General features: G+C 38.7%; 1 protein-coding gene across 1 annotated transcript; it reads left to right on the plus strand.

The window, feature by feature from the left end:
- The first annotated feature begins 2,740 nt into the window (after positions 1 to 2,740).
- Positions 2,741 to 13,669, plus strand: LOC129567018 (putative uncharacterized protein DDB_G0277255). The gene is made up of 4 exons (XM_055443467.1): positions 2,741 to 3,291; positions 12,590 to 12,834; positions 13,111 to 13,223; positions 13,412 to 13,669. Exons 1-4 carry the CDS (start codon positions 2,741 to 2,743, stop codon positions 13,667 to 13,669), a joined length of 1,167 nt encoding a protein of 388 aa, XP_055299442.1.
- The last annotated feature ends 7,292 nt before the right edge of the window (positions 13,670 to 20,961 follow it).

The following is a 20,961-nucleotide window of genomic DNA, read 5'->3' on the forward strand; positions in this document are numbered from 1 at the left end:
ACGATGACAACCACGACGATGTATATAATTTAATCAGGTTACTGAAGAATTTTGATATTGACCGATTCTAGGCTAGGTACTAATTGGTCGTTCATGTTCACCAGAAATATTTCGATGTGAGTTGATTATTGAGAAAATCAGTTCGGCCAGCGTTCAGATACGAAATAGTTTACAATACGGATTTGGAAATAGTATGCGTGTCTTTCTATCTCGGTGTGTGTGTGTCTATCATCAATTTGCTTGGCTTCACAAAATTTACCGTTGGAATGAGTAAAACTGCACTGATTTCGGACGCAATGCGAATCGATCTGTTTGTTTTCGGATACATGTGCGAACAACAATGGCTAGAAATAGAGAGACAGCCAGTCCACTGACCTATTTAGTTTGAATTTGATCGAAGTGTAGTAAATATACATAAATTTGAATATGTCGATATCATTGGTGGTATTGGATTTATGCGGGTGTATGTGTGCATGTGCGTGTGTGCTTGACATAGTGTCACAGCCCAAATATTTGCGAATAAAATTTCCGGCAAACATACATATCCTTAAAGATGTGGATCAAATGGCCCATGATGAAATAAACTGTTTGTCATTTTGATCGATGTGGCCATCAACACGATAAACAAATGAACTTCCAGCACATGGCGTATTCGTAGGCCCTATCTCCCAATGTATAGTAATGGCGCAAACATTTAATTTGAATGATTGTGATCGGATGCGACCAAAATTCGTATCCAACTACTCCGACGACGCAACATAATACGCTTTCGACGGCATGGTCTTTTATGTGTCATGGCACACTGAAATCGAATGAGTTCCGTTTTAAAGTAAACAATTAACCACTAAACAGTTGGTCGCTAAGGATCCAATGCCTCAATAGCTCAATGTTTATTTACTACCGTTCAACTGGCCGTGTGTTAGCGCGCGTGTATGAATGATTTGTGAATGATGCTGGTCAAAGTGGGAGAACATTATTGAAATGATATTTTACGTTGTGTCTTTGGTTCGCTTTTTAGCAAGTTTATCATTGTACCGTGTATAGTATATAGTCAGTATTTGTGGCTTCGTCGTAGCCAACGATCAAATTAGAGTATTATTTGTAATTTTGACGGTGCGCGTGAATCAAGCAAGCTTGAATTTTCCGTTCCCCACCCGAAACATAAACACACATCGATAACGAACTAAATAAATGGTGTTTTTAAGTTTTTGTTCATCGCTTATCTGCTAGTTTTTTTTCTTCAGTGGGTTCAACACAGTAACAACAGCAAAAGAACAAAGAAATATAACATCTTTGTCATTTTTCACCATTTTCTCCGAGAAAGAACGTATTTTATGTGGTGTGTATGTGTGTTTTGTGTGAATCGAATGGGTTTTATTTTCATTTTGTCGCTGTTGTTTTGTACATTTTGCCAACTATTTGATTTAATTCCATTTGCCAAAATGATAAAAGGTTCATTCAAAAGAAGTCGAGGGCATTTCGAGCGAGTTTGTGTTTTCTTTAATTCTTTCGTTTGCTCGATGTGCAGTGACACAGAACGTTTGTTACATAACAAGGAAAAAGTTTGAATTTATTGGAGATGCTTTGAACGGCGCGCCGCTTGAAAAATTCATTCAATGAAAACGAATTGACGCTCAGATTGTCTCTTACTCTCACTCACTCACTCTCAGCAGCAAACTGAACGACGAACTTTATTCTCTGCACAAAAGTTTTTATTTTTTCCGAAACGTTGCGTTTTTATTTTATTCTACACTTCCCTTTGCTCTCGCTTGCTGCAACTCAAAAGTACAAATCTTTTGGTTTGTGTGTTTTTTTGTTCTGTTTCCATCATGTCACCAAACTCAAATCGAAATGAAAGAAGTAACGGGAAAAAAACGAAGCGTTTCACCCGTCGATGTCTTTGTATTCTCACTGAGCTGTTCAACTGACGCAGCACGAAGTCATGCAATTTGTTTTTTCCCACAAACAAAGATCACACAATTTTTTGCTCTCTCTCTCTCTCTCTCTCTCTCTCTCTCTCTCTCTCTCTCTTCGATCGACAAAATGATATCATTTGTAAAAGTCAGAAAAATTATTTTCAATTTCAAATAAAATAAAATAGCAGAGTTTGGCTTGAGAGAGATAGAGAGACAAAGACGGAGAACGAGCGAAAAAAACAAAAGATGTGAAAAACAACGGGCTTGGAAAATATTGTGAAAAGGGAATAATGTAAGCGTTCATTAGTCACCGAATCAATAGCATTGTGCGCGCACGCTCGCCTGCTCGTTGATGAGCGCAAAACCCAATCGAATGAGATATAGATAACGAACAGTGAAGAACAGTTGTGATAAATGGCATCGATCACACCGAGATACATACACAAACGCAGCACACATACCCGTTTCAATGAAACTATACGTTAACCGCATCTATAGAGAATATTGTAGAAAATTACCGAAATTCCCATCGCGCACGGTAAAATTGCACGGGCGCACTAAATTAAAGTTTTCTGTTTTGTGTTCATTAGGTTTTTGGTGGATATAGAAGCAACCGAACGAGACGCGATTTATCTGTGGCACAAGTTGAGGTGTTGACATATCGCTAAAGCAATTAAATTATAACCGAACAATAAAGTCACTGCAGCTCGAGCAGAAAGACAGAGAGACACACATAGAGACAGAGAGATAGCTGGAGAATCGAGTGAAAAAACTATCGAAGTGCAACCGAACGAAAAGATTGTAACAACAGTGAATTGGAAATGATGGCATTAAATAATAACGTTGGCGCTTCGGCGATATTTTATTTATATGCAACAAGTACAACGATTGTTCTATTGGTGACACTTGGAGCCGGAACGACAGCAACGGCAACAGCAACAGCAACGGCCACCGTCGCATCAACAACACCAGCAGCAGCGACAGTCATTGTGGCATCCATATCACCCGGGCACACAGCAGCGAATGCATCACCAAACATGCATAATTCAACCGAGATGCAAGCGAATGCACTAACTAACGAAGAGAAAAGCAATAACCTTAACCATTTCGAAAAGAACAATCGCAACGATAGCATAATGACATTATCACCTTCATTGTCGACACCATCGAGGGATTGGAATAACGACAACCAACAAAATTCAAACAATGAACACCAACTGCACCAGTTACACCAACAACAACGGAACGAACAGCGGTCCCATCATTCGGATCAGCATTCATTTGAAATGGAAAATTCGAGAAAATATTTACATTTAGATGAGCATAATTTTGTGGCGACAACGCCAAAGATTCAGACCACAAAATTACCGAACAGGTATGCACAACAATCATCCCATCCCATACTCTATTTTACGCACAAAAACCATTTTGCTATGCTATATCTTATTTTTTGGTACAGCGGATGGCACATTGCACTCGCTCACTGCTGTGCGAGAGAGTGGAAAAGATAAAATTATAATTCGAATTGTGTGTAAGAATGAGTGTGTGTGTGGGTCATGGGGGAGAGGGTGTTTGTATATTACGTCGTCAAAACTGGGAAAGCAAAAATGAAAAAAAAAGAATCAAAGATATGACTGTTGCTAGCCCTAGCAAATAGCACTGGATCAAACCAAGCATGACTACAAGTCCGACCCACCGATGACTACAAGTACCATAAAAAAGAATAACGAGGGAATTGACTTGCATAATAGACTTCGACTACTATACTTGGACAATACCAAATGTTGTGGCCATCGACCGAAATTTACTCGTGCGAGCACCGCGCATTCTCAGCATCCAGACAAAAAATGCTAAAAAATGCTGATTATGTGGATGTGCACCATACTGAAAACAGAGACACACACAAACACACAGAGAGAGAGAGAGCGAATGAGAAAAAAAGCGTATTATCCAAATTATTTAATTTAAATGCGCTTTGTATCATTTTACTTTCTTTAATTTATTTTCGCTCGACGCTTTCCATTATTATCTTCTTGATCGTCGTCGTCGTCGTGTTTTTTCTCTTCTTCTTCATTCCTTCTTTTGTATTTGTTCGGTTCCTCCCATGTATTCTTATCGCATTTTACAACATTGTTTCGCGCTAAATAAAGAAAAATACCAAAACAACAACAAAAAATTCCCAACCAATTCGCTTGGCAAAGTGCGATTACTTACACACAACTCGTAAACTCATCACAAATTTCACTCGAAGTGAAAAACAATCGTTTTACTTGAGTGAGACCGAAATTTTCGGTGGCGCTGCTTTTTCGTCTGTTTTACACAATTTTTTAAGATATCAATTTTTTTCTGCTGCTTGTCTATATTCTTTGACTGCCGATGGAGAGAGAGAGAAGGAAAAAAAGAAAACAAAAAGAGACACACACAAAAAAAACGTCCCAGAATAATCCTCTTGGATGACAATGCCATAAACTCAAGTAATCGGTGAAAGCTGCTACGACATTTCTTCGTACGCGTAGTCAAATTGCGCTCTTCTTTTTCCACATTTTTATCCGAGCAAACCGTGTCTCTCTCTCTCTCTCTTTCTCTCTGTGTGTGTGCTATTTCTTACAAGAGATTATTCTTTATTTAATTTTTATGTGGTGTCTGCACATTTACAATTTAAAATGAAAATATTTCGGAATGTCTCTTCGGTCGTTCGTCCTTGTTTTAACTTTTCCCCTTTTCCTCCATCGCCAGACACAATGTGTACTTCTTTTCGTCTATTGCCAATGCAAAACGATACACCGAGGATAAATGTCAACGTTTGATGCGTTTTTTGATTCCATTCCATCGGAAAATATCATTGCACACCCATGTGAGAGTGAGTGAAAGATGTGTTTTTTTTTCTCTACACATTACACACTGTGCTAGCACAAATATTTCACATTCAACAATCACTTTTCAACGTTTTGCCGATGATGTCGTTAAATCTTTATCTCAACGACGACAGAGAAGCGAGAGAGAGAAAAAAGAATCAGTTTATCATTGTATTCCATTAAGATACGGATTTCGTTCTTTTTTCTCCTTCTGTTGTCATGTCGAGATGGTGTTTTATATTGTGAATGGCAACAGTATACGGAATTTTTCTCGGAATATAAGGAGACAGTATTTTTTTTACTGAGTGTGCAAATTCAAGGTTAGGCAAAGGTTATCCGAAAAGGTTCGATGAAGACAAGAGCAAAACAATAAAAGAAACGGAAAAATATATAAAATCAAATGTCATTTCAATCAATGTATTACATTCATATGGCCAATTTAGAAGCGTCTCATGTTGCACCGATTTGACACATTGCCATCGCCCTTTGAGTATGACAACTACGGTACTATTGGAGCTAAAATTAGACGTGCCAACCATTTCAATTCTACAAAATGATGACTAATTCCGAATGAAATGCAAAAACAATGAGAAATGAGAACATTGTGATATTTCGATCATTATGTTCGGGCGGAGAGTTTTTCTTTGTCATTTTTTTCATTTTTAATTTGAAAGTGGACTTCCTTTTTCTCAACATTTGATTTGTCACTACCCGCTAATGAAAAATATCTTATGAATTATTCGCATTTAAAAACCAAATGAATTTATAAAAAAGCTTTTGTTTCTGTGAAAATATGGTTGAAACTCTCGGTCGAGAGAACGGGAATTCACAATTCGAATCGGTTTATTTAGAAAATAGCAATGAAAATGGTTTCATTTGTGTCATTTTTATAAATCAAAAAGAATTTCCGGCCAAAAACGGTACTCGTAATGTGAAACACGCACCGAAATTAAAAATAATATCGAGAAAAAAACTTAAACTAAAATCGTTCATTCGCTGTGAGAGTTGAACGGAAAGTAAGTATACTTGAAAATGCAATAAACTCACTCACACTCCAAAACTCTCGATAGAATAACAATGGCAATTGGAGTTTATGCGAAATAATTTCGTTTGCATGGAGTGTGTTGGTATATTTTATATTTGTTTTTTCAATTTATCGGAAATCAACAAGCATGAATCCTCTCGACTGCGAACTTTGTTTATTGATAAATCGAACAAAGACTTATGGTTTATCGTTCTAAATGCTGCTGCTGCTTTCTCTCCACTCGGTTATATGGTGGAATCGTGTTGTGCATATTTTCTGAATGAAGAATTTTTTGAAATGAATATTTCGCTGCAAGGTATTTCGTTGAGTGTGTCTGGCCAGTAGCAATGTGTATGAATTGGGCAGAAGAAGAAGAATAAGAAGGAGAGAGATGTGGAGATCTAGTGAAAAGCATTATAAAAAAGCAAGGGCCATTATCGCTATTTTTCGCTCTTGATTTGAATTTGACTTATGGTCTACGCAAAGTTCGGTAAGCGAAGCAAACGGAAAAAAAAAACTTTTCATTGATGTTTTTTTTTTCTGTTCGTTCAGCTTCAGCATTCTCTCTTTCCATCGACTTCTTTTTCATCCTCAAATCCGAAACGCATTTGAATGAAGTAAATGCCGGAGACGGTAACATTTAACTAGTAGTTTAAGTACCCAATATATGCGGAACGTGTTGATTTTCATTTGCACGTTTGCACCAAATTCAACTCTCTCTCTCTCTCTCTCTCACACACACACTCGTCCATATGCCCTTCGTCTTCAAAGACGTCGAGCGGATTGTGTACATATTGTTGGAACTTTTTGTTCGCTTTCTCAGCACACACATACACACTGATTCAAACACACAAAAACTATCGTCGTATTCTATTTGTGCTGTATAACAAACTGCACAAACTCGATCTACGGATTTGCAAGAGCTTAGCTCCGCCAGGAGCATTCGCATCGCCGAAAGAAAGTTAGAGAGAGAATGAGAGCCAAATTTAACATTCACATGCAGTACATTTATCGCATGCAAATCCGAAAGTAAATCATATATTGGTTTTTACTGTGAGCGCATTCGCCATAAAATTCCGAATTTTCTTCAATCGATATAAATAACAGTGCTTTTTAGACATACTACCTCTTGCATCCACACTGCATTCTAATGCATACAGTTGTAAGAGAAAACGATGCTTATTTTTTTGGGTTATGTCGTCCGAAAAATAATAAAGTCAAATAGAAGATAAAAAACGTTCTTATGGAAAGGTTTTAGTTTGGTATTCAATGAAGTGTTGCCCCGAGCAACATATATTATTGTCTAGTCACCATTTGACTGTGTTTTCTGGTTGATATTTGCCTCATCATCATCGTCTTCATCCTTTTCGGAATCAAATAATAATAATATTGACTTAAAGCTCGAGAAGCATCGCTGTTTAGTACTTAACTAAACATAATGCTGACAACTTGAATGACACAAACGAGATGCAACAACGTCACAGCCACTGCCGTCGCCAACGACGACGACGACGACGATGACGATAGCAAACAGACATTCTGCTCTTTTTCTATGGATGTGGTGTCGATAAAATGGAATGCATCCGATTCATAGCGATTATAAAAAGCGTTTGTCGCATCAACGAACGTTGAATTCCGACAACATTTGATTGTATTTTCTTAAGCGTAGGTTCGTAGTTCATTCGTTTGCTTGTGCAAACACATTGCAACCGAGAGAAAAGGGAGACAGAGAAGAACGAAGCATGCTTAAATATTTCTGGTACGAATATTCATTTCCGTTGCCATTGCTGTTATGTCTGTTGGGTTTGATGTTGAACGCATCGTGTGTATGAGAGTGTGTATGTTTCAATTTGTATGCGCGCTCATTCTATTCTTCGTCATTTTTCGCCGTGCTATGAATGAACACATCGTATTATTGCCGCTTGGCGTGCATGCATGTGTCTGTGCTTTTGTGTGTATTTCGGTGTATTTTGTGAATAATTTTGTTAAAATGAAACACATGTGATGGTGATGTCACATAATGAACCAGTCACATGCATCGAACGAGATCCACAAAGAGCTCCCAACAGCAGAACACTAAATGAAACGAATTCGATAAGCGCTCTTTCCATCCTCGTGCGAGTGCTTGCACACATTCGAGATATTTATAAAACCTTTTGATTTCGCCCGGGAAACACACCAATCCAAGTGACTGAGTGCGAATGAGCGCTAGTGAATGTGTGTTGTTTATGCCACAAACATGCCATTTCCACTTCGAGTGCATTTTCCATTTTACGAAATGTTATTGTCGAAAAGTTCAATTTGCTCGAACGGTTTGGCGTTTTTTTCTTCTTCTTGCATTTTCGCTTTCTGCCACTTGATAGTTGATGCATGAGAAAACATCTATTAACCAAGTGCTATACGTGCATTTCGATTCCGCTCTTGATTTTCGCTCCGTCGTTGCAGCTATTTGATGAGGATGAAGATGAGGATCATTGTAAAAACGGTTCACGAATTCTCTGTCTCGTTCTCGATGTGTATCTGTGTATCTGTGTATGACTGTCTGTTCAACAAGCACTTGCTTGACACAAAATCGAACCAATTTATTTAAATATGAATTTCTATTTCTATCAAAAATCCACCAAGCCAACTCACAAACTGCACACAGCACATCGTTTTGCAACATAAATTGAAAAGTTTAAGAGTTTTACAGCCACGGATTAACACTCTCTGTGTTTGTGCACGCGCTATCGTCATGAGAGCAGCGCGAACGGAATGAATGGAGAGGAAAACCACATCGAAAAACATATGTCAACTTGGCAAGTGTTTATTTTAGTGGGTGGTTTCTATTTAACGGATCACCATGAATATTTCTCATACTCAAACCATGCATATATTCTATTCACTTGTAAATCCAAATAGAGACAAGCGTTCACGCGTCGGCAATGGCATTTTTTTCTCTCTCTCAATAAGGGAGAAGATGCGAAAAATGCTGTCGCGCGAATGACAAGCGAGAGTGGAAAACACATTAACGGTTGCAGGCAAATAAAGCAGCAGCAATAGAAAGCTACTCCGTTTGGTAATCCTACATGTTAACGCCACTACCAATCCGAGTAAACATTGCCTATCTCATTCACTCTGCAAAGTTGAATCTGCATCAGACTTGTGTATGTAAAACAGCCGATTTTTGGGCCACCCCGCTCTTGTGCCACTTCATCTGTCGCATGCACGCCAAGAATATGTGTTTACATTTAGCCGAGCGTGTGTGCAATGGTGAAAATTTTAAATGAAATTTCAACATTTAATTGCGGTTCGAAATGTGAACATTCTTTTGAAATTACCATCGTCTTTGTGTGCGGTGCGCTGTTTATCTGGGCGAATATGGTGACGTTTGTCACAACCTCAAACGATGGCTTTAGACGACTTTAGCAAAACTCTCACAAACACTCACACACACACATACACGCCATCATGATGCTGATAATGCCAATTTTAGCCCGGAAGTAATATATTTAATATGATGTTGATTTAGATGGGTTGTAATCGTATAATGCGTAATTCCCTCACCCACGGCTCTCATCCCATGCATCATTTCCTCTTTCCGCGCTCTCTTACTCCCGCTTTCTCTTGTGCTCCGGCTCCGTCGTTCTGCCACTCGTCGTCCCCGCATTTTGTCTCTTAAGCCCACGTGCAAAGTGAAAATTATTTACATTTTGTACACATGAGCAGCGCACGTACACACACGATAATATATTTGTTACATAAATAATAATTATTTAGAATAATATTTGACTGTATTTAACCATAAATCTAAGCCGGGGAGCTTCGGTAAAAAAAAACCATCCGGTGTTACCTTGCACACCATCTCGATTTACATATTTTAAATGGTTTTTTATGTGAATGGGTTTGCTTAATTGTTGTTTGACAGCAATTACAGACTGACATTGCATACGTCGTTCGTTGCACGTCGACCAAATTCCCATATGGTGAGCCTCTTTATTGTGATCGTCGTCAGTGGTATTCCCGCTCCGAGTTTAGATGTTGAAATGATATCCATGTTTTAACTTACCAACATTTCAAGCTAATTACTCCAAAATATTGGCCGATCGAAGCGACTAGAATTTTATGTGAATATACCACCATCCGAAAATAGTGTAGTTTCTGTTGAATTATTGAGCATGGCGTGGAATAACATCGAAAAGTAGCGCGTAAATTCGGTTTCGTGTTTGATGCGGCACACACAAAAAAACTATTTTCGGTTGAAATCTCCAGACATTTCAAGTTGTGGTATCCGACACGATTCCTATCACTCTCTTGCACGTTTAAGTACCTTCGTCTCGACAACGTGGACTCATCATGTGAATCGGTGTTTATGACCTTATTGAAATAATCACCATTTCGTCGAAAATGTCAATAAGTCGCTGTTAGTCCACGATTTATAAATAAAGCGTATCACTTTTGAATCGCTTCGGTTTGTGTGTGATCGCAGAAATCGCTTCACATGCAAACGGTCAAACAAACGAAATCCCTAAATAATGATGATACTGTACGAATTGTGCTACTACTGCTGCGGTTGCTATTCATGTCGAACGCCCGCGTTTTGTATGGATATCACTTTTCAATGGAAAATGTGTTTGCGTGGATGGATTGAAATTGAATTTGCACGGCATCACGTCTGAATAGTTTTCACAACCAAATCAAATTCGAATACACGTTCAAATATGCCGGTGCACTCACACATTACGCATGCAAAACGCGAACTCTTCTCACAGTCACCGAATTCATATCCCGATATTATCGTCAGATCGGATGGTACAAACAGAAATAGGTCGATTTTTGGTAAACGCGTGTCAAAAACAAATAAAGGCAGAAATAGCATTGCGTACACAGCCATTCACTCGGTCTGATACGAAAGACCTTTGAGTTGGAATAGCAGCAGCAACAGCAATTTTGCAATTTGTTAACACACAATGCTTTGTGAAAAATGCTCTCGTGTGCGCGCATCAGACATCATTAAATTATGTTTGTTCTGGTGCAGCGACCTGAACAAACTCAGCGACAGTTAATCAACTAGTTTATCATTCGGGATGTTATATGCGCCCCCACTGTGTATCTCTCTCACTCTCTTTGATTACTCTGCCTTTTGAATCTTTTCCGCTCGCTCTCTCGATTTCGGTCTCATTTAAAGGGAAAAAAACGAAACGTTTCATTGTTATCATCACATTGTTTTGCTACTTTTCGGTCGACTCATTTCCGAATCGTTTCCACTTTACAATCACAAAAATCTATCCATGGAATGAACAAACGAAGATTTGAAAAATCCACTCACACTCATACACGCGAGTAGACGCGCGCTGGCACAAACGAAAGATGAATCAAAAGCGAACGTGTACAAATAAGCAGCACGGAGAAACAAACAAATCATCCCAAATTGGATAAAGAAACGTGCGATGCGTTGAAAAGCTGTGCGCGATTTCTCGGTTTTTCCACTAAAACAATTTTCCTTCCGAAAAATCGCAGCAGCCAAATTTTAAGCGCTCTTCTCTCTATCTCTCTATCTCTCTCTCTCTCGCTCGCTCGCTCGCTCGCAAGCAAACATACACCGGTTTATAGTCTCCCGTCGTCAGCGCATTTCCAGCCAAACAGATGAAACACACACACGAATAAAACACGCGTCACGATTTTGTGCAATGAATTTATTATTACGATAAACTTCGCATGAGCTCTAAATGGCCGAATCATAATAATAAATTGCTAACGAATGAAATCGCTCATTCTCACACTCCGCTCCACTTTTGATGTTTACAACTGGTCATAAACCGTCGACAAAAACAATATTCTCTTTGGATCATTTTGTGTTCGTTTGACAATTTCGATGATTTCTGATTGAAATTTTTTCTTCCACCGAGAAAGAGAGAGAGAGAAAAAGAAAATAAAATCGATGAGCGAATCGAGAACCAAGAGAAAATCGAAATAAAATGACCCGAAAAGCCTATAAATGCCAATTGAAAATTGAACACAAACCAAATAACTAGTAAATTGCTTCAGAATTTGTGACCATTCTTATTGTTGTCGGTACCTTTTTTTATGGCCTGGCCGATTCGATTCGAAGGAAGGAGAGGTGCGGACTAAAATGGTCGGAAGATTTTCGATTTCAGTGGCGATGGTCGTTGCCACGATTTATTTTCATATTATTTCGACCTTCTCTTCGGCCGAAGCAATTCAACATTATTATTTGTTTGTGCTGTTGTCGAGATGATTGCTGTGTATTGTTATTTCAATTCAATGAGAGCGATGAAGAACAAGCGAGAGAGAGAGAGACACAGAGGCGATGGCGGTGGCGGTGGCGGCGGCGAAGAGTAAGCACACAGAAAAACACATTCCCGGACAAGTAAATTGAACAATAAGAAATGTTCATCTCTGATAATCTCTTTCAATTGAATACTCCCAGTTCGGTGGAACTGCTGCTACTGCTTGCTGGACCGGCGAATGTCGTGTGCTTTTTTCGTTCTTCTGGTTGTTGTTTTTTTTTCGGTCGTTCGTTCGAACCAAACGAACCAACGTTTATCCTTGTGTTTTTCCCATCGTTGTTCAGCTCGTATACTATATATAAAGATGAGTTGACTACATCATTGATTTGACTTATTCGTTTTTTCCTCCCTTGCAGTCGCATCTCGTTATTGTTTCCCTCGGCAAGACGACGACGACAAAAAAAAATGAAAATAATAAATGTTTGTACATTTTTTTTCTCTTTCTTTCTTTTCCTTTTTTCTTCTGCTCGTTCCGAAACACAAACAACACAAAACACGTTTTAGATACGAACAAGGACTGGAGGACTATGAAGAAGCGGTGGCTCGCGTTGACAAAATCAAAGAGAAACAACAAGACGAACAACAGGCGTACGGTTTAAATGGGCTGCAAAAGGTGCTGACGCTGATCGAGACGGCCAGCGATGTTTGGAATAAAGTGTCGACAGAATTCGAACAAAAGCAATCAACAATCACCGATAAATCGAATGATAGGCCAACAAATGATGTCGATAGCAACGACGACAAAAGCGGTAAGTCTCTCGCGCGTTCGGCTTCACATCTCGTCTCGTCTCTCGCGCACGCACGCACAGGCACACACACCCAAACAACAAACTATATCGCAAACAAAGGCGATTGACAAAAATCAAAGCGCATTGATTGCTTTCAGTCCTTTTCAAGCCGAGATTTATTGCCGGACAATAAAAATTCAGTGCTTTCGTTTTTTTAGTGTTATTAATTTTTTGTTCGATTGATTGTGCGTGTTTTTTCTTCTCATACAATGCTCGTTCTGCTCGCTTTTTTTTTAGAGGTTAGTTCAACGGATGTCGCCGAAGGCCGGTATATCAAAGGTGATCCATTAAAAGGCTATTATGATTTTATTATTACGGAAGGATCGTATAAATTTTGGGCTGGATTCCAGGTATACTCAACATTCAAATAAAATACATAGAGCTTTATATTTGCAATCAACAATTGTTATTTCGATTCGAATTGCGATTTCGAATAAAAATCAACAAAAAACATTTTTCTCCTTCACTCAATTGTTCCATATAAAAAAAAAATCATATAGATTTAATATTCATTTGCTTTCTGGGGTTCTTATTTCAGCTTTTTACGGCCGGTTTGATGATTTATTCCACGTTTGCTGCGATTTATTACTCGAAAGTTAATCCAGTCGTCGGCGATTATGATTATACATCTTATTTGGGTGGGGCACGTTCGATGGCTGACGATCCGGAGCCATTGCCATCATCAACATCAACATCATCGACTATTTCGGAGTTGGCCAACAGTTACATCTTTCAAACGGCTGCCCATGGATTTCAGTTCGTTCTTGATGCCATCGAGAAAATACCGAAAACATAAAATCGCTCTCGTCGAATAATGACTCAATTATCGTTTGCGTTGTAAAGAACCGAACAGGAACAAAAAAAAAGACAATTGATAGGAAATATTAATTGCCGGTTGCAAAGAAGAAAAAAAAACACATGAGAAAAAAATGTATCTTTATAACACAAATAAATAAGAGCGAAGAAAAAATCATATAAAATACAATTGGCTGTTGTTGTTGTTTTTTCTCATTGAAATGGCTTGCCATTAAAAATACAAAAATCATTGAAGCATCTGGTGCACGATTTCGAATCGAGCGAATGAAATAAATGAATTTCTTATTACATAGAATAGCTATATAGATATAAAGGAGACGATTTGGTGCACAAAAGAATAAGAACGAGAACAAGAGCACCAACAATGAACAACTAACTATACACCATTGCTGTGCAGAACAAGAAGAGAAAAAAACACTGTAGCGTTAAATGATGAAACTCCAAATTAAAAACCAGTTTGATTGCGTGTCAGAAAACTATAACGAACGAACGTGCACATACACATTGCACTTCATCATTTATCATTGTCATGATTTGTGCTGCATTGTGCGAAAATCTACACATTTCAAAAACTGACGGGCGGCAACAATTCCTCTTTGCTTCGTTTCGTTTTTGTCTCTCTTCTTATATCTGCACTGCTTGAATTGAGCATAACACGAAGAGAGCAGATCATTTTGGTTTTTTTTTTGTGAACACAGAAAAACACACATATATGACGACTATGATTCAGGGAAACTTTTCCAGCCGAACTGATTATTTTGAATTTTGAAGTAGTGTTGATTCGACGCGCTGTCGTGCCAGCTCAATCGTTACTGGTCGCCCCGATGAATATGTATGCCTAAAAATATTCAAACGCTAGCTTCAACTAAATTCCATCGAAATTAAATGGAAATTACATCAATGTTCAATTTTCTTGTTATGCGATTTATTTCATAGATGAATTATTCTAAGTTTCGGGTTTTGTGCGGCGGACAAAAACTTTCGAGATCAACAAACGCGATGAAATGCCAGAAGAGATGAAATTCTTTCGGAAAAACGGATAAAAACCGCTAACTTCCATGTTATTACATAAAGCTATGCTTTTGGAAGCATATCGCTTTTAGCATATGAATTTGAGTTGTTAGACGATTTCTCTACCTCTTGACGAAATCAGTCGCGTCATATGCATGAAATTTCATGCTGAAAAAAAGCATGCACGTTTGATTTCATTTCCGTAATCTGTAAGCTCGTTTATTCAAATTGATGAAATTACTGTTTCGCTTCAGTAGAACGCATACATAACGGGAATACGCAGAGAAAATGGGAGAATATTTCCTTCAAGAAAAACAAAAATAAGAACAACACCATCATAACGGCTTTCTTCGTTCGAAAGTTTTCAGCATTCTATCGATTTTTTCGAGCCGATTTGTTTTCTATAAAATATGGATGAAGTGTTGAATACTTAATTACTTCCGTCAGCGATTACTGTTCCGTCTCCTCTGAAAACTGGAGTTATTTTCATCGAAGTGCGTACTTTTGATCAGAAAACGTCATTGCGAGTGGGCGCATGTATGTTATTTGTGGTGAGAATTATAATTATTTTTAATAACTATTTTCTTCTCTCTTTCTCTCTCTTCCTACACACAACACAAGTAACAATAATAATTCATTCATGTTGTGAGTATAAATAATCTTCTGTTATTGGATATCTCACTTGGAAATGCACACCCTCTTCGAATTAATTTCGGAGAAATTCTTTATTAAAACATTCTAAACAAAATATGTAATTCTGGATAAAATATGTATAACTCATTTCCACGTAAAGCAATTTTAATGCTCAAGCGAAAGCAAGAATGGAACACTGATTCGCGCTGCTATTGATGCGTGCATGCTGGCGCGCGAATCAACGCACAAGTATCGCTCGGCTAATTTTAACGGATAATGCTCAAAAATTATTCTGTATCGTAATGATAACAATTAGAATCGAATGCGAGAGTGAAGCCGTTACGTATTCATCATTTTATCTTCGCCGGCGGCAGCAACGGGGCAACAATAAATTAATGGGCATTAGATGCGATAAAAACGAGCATAAATATTCTAAGAGCCATTTTCTAAGTGCGTTCAGTTTGGAGCGCGTGAATTGTGTGCTTCGGCGTCCACACTCACCTCTACACCCAGCTGATTAAGATTGACACGAAATGGAACGAGCGCCAAAGAAGAGGAAGACAAAGTGCGCATGGCATCAAAGAAGTGAATAAAATTAGCATGTAACCCATCCAGAGCATCATTCATTATTCAATTGTTCCCTTTCGGCCGCTCTTGCAAAATAATGGCATCAAGTGATGTCACAGAGAAAGGTGTTCGCTTGCAAGAGAGAGAGAGACATGATGATATCGTCGGTCGAAACCACAACAATGGCAAAAAAAATTCCGCAGCGGCAAACATGCCCACAACATTCAAAGAAAGAACCGAATGAATGACAACAAAACATCTAATTTGTGCGTGATATTGTGTCGTAATTTGTGTGCAAATTATTACACCGTCGTTATTTGTAAGAACAATCTGGTTTGAAATAGATCGTCCCGTTAACTGTGTGAAAGGTAATGTGCGGTGTCAATGTATATTTGCATCGGGGCCGAGAGATGAACGAAGTTGGACCAGGCCATTCGGAGTGTCTTGTGTGACATTTTGATTGTTGATTGTGTGCCATTCAATCGCACCAATTTAAGGTCACTTGCTTGACATTCCTTTTATGGCATTTCAATCCCATTTAATTACTATTTACGAATAAACCTCATTTTCAATGACTTGCAAAACTTTTCGTGCGGTGGTTAGAAAACTTTTGAGCTTCATTCACAAAGACTCGGTGTGTGTCGCACAAAACAATTCCATTGGTTTTCGGTTTCGATTCTATTTTCCTCCGTTTTCAAAGTTCATTTCGGGGAATTGATGTTTATCAGGTAGGTCTGTTGTTTGAATTCAATCGACTTGCACTGGCACCGGCACATCAATCTCTGCTGCAGACCAAGTATTCGCTTTTGAGCCAGGAAGAGAGAGAGGCAGAAAGAGAGGGAGGAAAAGAGAAAAAGACCGATCGAAAGAGATAGAAAACGTTTGAGCTCTTTGATTTCGACAAATAAAAGCCGCAAAGCTCTTTCAGCACAGAGAGAGAGAGAGAGAGAGAGAGAGAGAGCAAACGGCTGCCCGGATAAAATACAGGTGAAATTTAGTTATTAAACTGAGCGCCACCACAAACATTTTGCGCTACTCTTTGTCATTCGGAAATTAAAGCCAGCATTTGTACCGCATACAGCAAAATTTGTTGATAACAACAAACTTTGATTTGTTGGAAAAACCAAAACCGTAACCGAAAAACCTTCACCCACCCCATCATTCGTGGCGATTGAAAGCGCTCTAATAAATGGCTTTGTAAGTCAAGTTTCGACCTCGACAACTATGTTTTTTTTTTCTTTGCTACCAACAAATTCGATACACTGAACCACTATATACCTGGAACAATTGGAACAGTCAATTTGTATTAAAATAAAATCAAGTCAAAAGGAAACACTCTGCCGTTTACACACATGTATGTCAACTAAATGGTTCTTGTTTTTTATTCCTTGAATCATGTCGATTTGCTGACGTATTTTTGTTCGTTCTCTCTCTCTCTCTCTCTATCTCTAACTCTGACGGGCTCTGGCCACGGTACGTTCTTCGACAGAATCGATTCGTATTCAAATCGGTGGAAAAACGAAAACGAAAGCGAAATGCAATTATAAGTTTCATGGCATTTCCACAACAACATTCCATTTGTGTTTCATTTTATTTAGTTCGGGCTATTAGAAAACTAACTACAATATACTGTTGAATACTTTTTCACAACGTTCTTTTTTTCTCTCTCTCTCTTCCGTTCCGTTCGCTCGCTCTCCGTCGTTGTTTGCAAAGTTTTTCTAATTTAAGCCAGTTTTTTTACTCTGTGCCGCATGTTGCCAGAGACATTATTTGTTTATTTGTGCCCCGTGTGTTTTTTGTCTGCAATTTAATTTTCGTTTAACATTTTCAAGAGGAGCGAACTGATTGTGCATGCTAATTTCCTCCCGTTAGCAGTTCACTTTCAACAGACACTGCCATTGCCATTGTTCATTTTAATGCAGAGAACGAAGAGACAGAGAGAAAAGTGTTTTGTTCCGTATCGGAAATCCTGTTTCTATTTTTCGTCTCCGCTGAACACAAACCACTTTTTACTGTGTTGCTTAATGTTTTCGCTCGATGGTTAACTGAAGACTCTTCTTCTTCAGTGAAGAGAAAAAATAATAATATCGGATTGAATATTTCAGGAGTAAATAAGGTCAGGGAAGACAACACACACATTTTGCTTGCTGCATTCAGAGAAAACTTGAACAATTATTCGCCATTTCTATTCAATGCACTTGTACGACACAAGTTTTCGCTGTAATGGGACGACGACTTTTCAGCTCGCGCGACAAAAACAGAAAAAAAGTGTGCATCTGATTGAGATAACAATGTTCCACAATCTTAGCGTTAATGACAAAATAATGACGGGAAAATCTAAGGAAAATTGAATATCTTCGGTACGTACATTGTTGAGACACTATGAATTCGAATTAAAAGCATCAATGAAAAATTGTTTATGCTTTAATTCGACTTTTATGCAACGAACTCTCGTTGAGATCATTGGTTCAAGTAAAAAGCAACTGCTGACTTCCCATTCACTGCACTCGCAAATATGAATATTACAAATAAAGCTAGGAATTGTTCTGTGCTCGCTCTTACTCTCTTCAGAAAATGGTCGTACTTGTGCTTGGATTTTGCCAAACGGCAACACTTAAGCTCATATCTTAACAAGAAATGAAACGAAACCCACTCCCCAATCGAAAGTAACGGCGATTGTTCGGCGGTGTGTGCTTTTTCGTTTCACTATGCAACGGATTGTATGTAAAATACCTCACAGACTCTCTTCGTTTTTACTGGCAAGGGCAAGAGCAAGAGCAAGAGCAAGGGAAAGAGAGAGTGAGTGAGAGAAAAGACGACGAAAAAGGCAGGAAACATTGCGCTAAGAAATCAAACTCAATATTATAAACTGCATTGTCATATACACAATACAACGGAAAGCATATCAACAAGCTAAACTGTTAAACTGTTGAAATAAATGCGCGTTCTCGACAAAATACCACAAAGGAAAGAGGCATCAGCCACCATCGCTACCACTACCACCATCACCATTATGCCGTAAATGTGTACTACTGCTGCCACTGCTGTTGTTGCCAACACACAAGAGAAAGTTCGCTCTTGAGCTCCTTGTGCTGGCTTTGCTTAGGAATCCACCAAATCTACGACACATGAAGTGAAAGAGCGAGCGGCAAGAATGAGAAGAACAACAGCTAAAAAGTACAAGTGCTCAAAAGACAGAAGCAAAAGGGAGAGAGAAAGAGAGAGAGCGGATAACGTATACCATTGACGACATGCAAAATAAGCTACACACGAAAATCATGGTTCAAAGCAACGGAAATATCATGCACAAACCAAACAGTTGTGTACGATGCAAACGTACAGATAAAGCCAACCGAAAATTGAAAACTGAATAAATGAACGAAAACGGGAGCGTACGGGAAAAATGTGTAGTACACCACCAACCGGAGTGGTAAAACCGACGGCAGTTAAAAAGAGAATGCGGAGGAAAAATCGTGATATTTGTTGCAACGCGGCAAAAATTGGAATGAGAAAATCGAAAGAGAGAAAGCGCAAAACAATTGTTGAGAGAAAAGAAAATGGCAAAAATTCGGCGAGGAACAAAAAAACGTAGCAGTGAATGTAGTTGGAGTTGTATTTAGGATGTAGGGCGCTTTTGTATTCAGTTTTGGCAATACACACGTGATCATTTGTGCTTTGTTTCGATTTCGTGCATGGTTTTTGACTATGCGATTGTGTGTTGTGAGCACGAGTGTATTAGTGTTTTTTCGCTGCTGATGCTGCTACTACCGCTGCTGTAAGTTCACTCTCTTGGTATTTGCTCGGTGTATGAAGTACGAAACACGAGTACTTCAGTTTATATTTGTGGCATACCAAATCACAACACAGAGAACATTTAAGAGCATTACACCGACAACGGTAATGAACAGAAACAGCATCAAAATGAATGCAACACCAAAAAATTAAGAACGAAAAAAAAACAGCGGCAAGGGCAATGAGATCCAGAGACGCAAGAGAGAAAAAGGAGAGAAAAAAAAAGAATGAGAACTGACGCACATCTGGGAAAAAGCTACAACGAAAAATCCGAAAGTGAATAGCATTTATGGGGCATTATATTGGAACGAAACATTGGCGTGCACACAAAATGACGAAAGGAATTGGCTGTGATGCGAAACAAGTTTAAACGTGGTAGATGCTTCTTTAATGTACTCAATGCATTAACAGCGAATGTGCTGAAGCCGAAAAGTATGACTTCGACGAAAGAGAACGAACGAAACTGGAAAAAATAATGAGCGAAACGAAAGATTTTCTTCATCGGGCGATTTTGCAACGCAAAACTGCTGCGGATCGTGTAATAGGATGTAATAGGAATGCCAGCGCATTGAAAACAGTGGACGAAAAAACTGCCAATGTTCATAGCATCAATACATTCGAAATGAAAATAGCTCGCGCGCGGATAGATACAACGAAACAATGGAATAACTAAAGAATATAGCACACGATAGAGCAGCAACGCGCGAGCTCAAAGCTCCGACATGACGACAACCATTTATATTAGCTGCCTGACAATAGGCAATAGTAGCAGCTTATGGCATAGCGCACAATGCAAACAACAACGACAACAACAACAGCAGCAACGAGAAAGAACATCATCATATTATCTGAAATTACATTCAATGTATTTTAATATTTAATATTTCAGTGTTCGAGCCGTTATTGTGCTGTTTTAATGATTCTCGCTCATTCTTCGCATTCATGTCATTGTTGAACGATGATAGAGGAGGTGGGGGAGGTGTTGTGCCGAGCAACGGGCCGAAAGCATATTCGAAATTTGCAAAATAGTTACTGAAATCATCTAGGTACTTAGGGTCCTTTTTCTCTATCTTCTTGCGCTACATGAAGCAAATATATATCGGCGTGTGTTGTCGCCCGCCGGAGAAATCCGTTGACTCCCTCGGAAGATTGGAGCCGTGCGCATATTTGAATGTCTTGTGTACTTGTTCTGCTTGCCCATGTTTTTTTCTTCATTCTGCCGAATGTTACTGCTGATGCTGGTATTGCTGTTGATCACAAAAGTATCAA

This window comes from Sitodiplosis mosellana, unplaced genomic scaffold (genome assembly GCF_009176505.1).
Source record: "Sitodiplosis mosellana isolate CC-2019 unplaced genomic scaffold, AAFC_SMos_1.0 Smas_scaffold_5, whole genome shotgun sequence".
NCBI classification, from domain to species: Eukaryota; Metazoa; Arthropoda; class Insecta; order Diptera; family Cecidomyiidae; genus Sitodiplosis; species Sitodiplosis mosellana.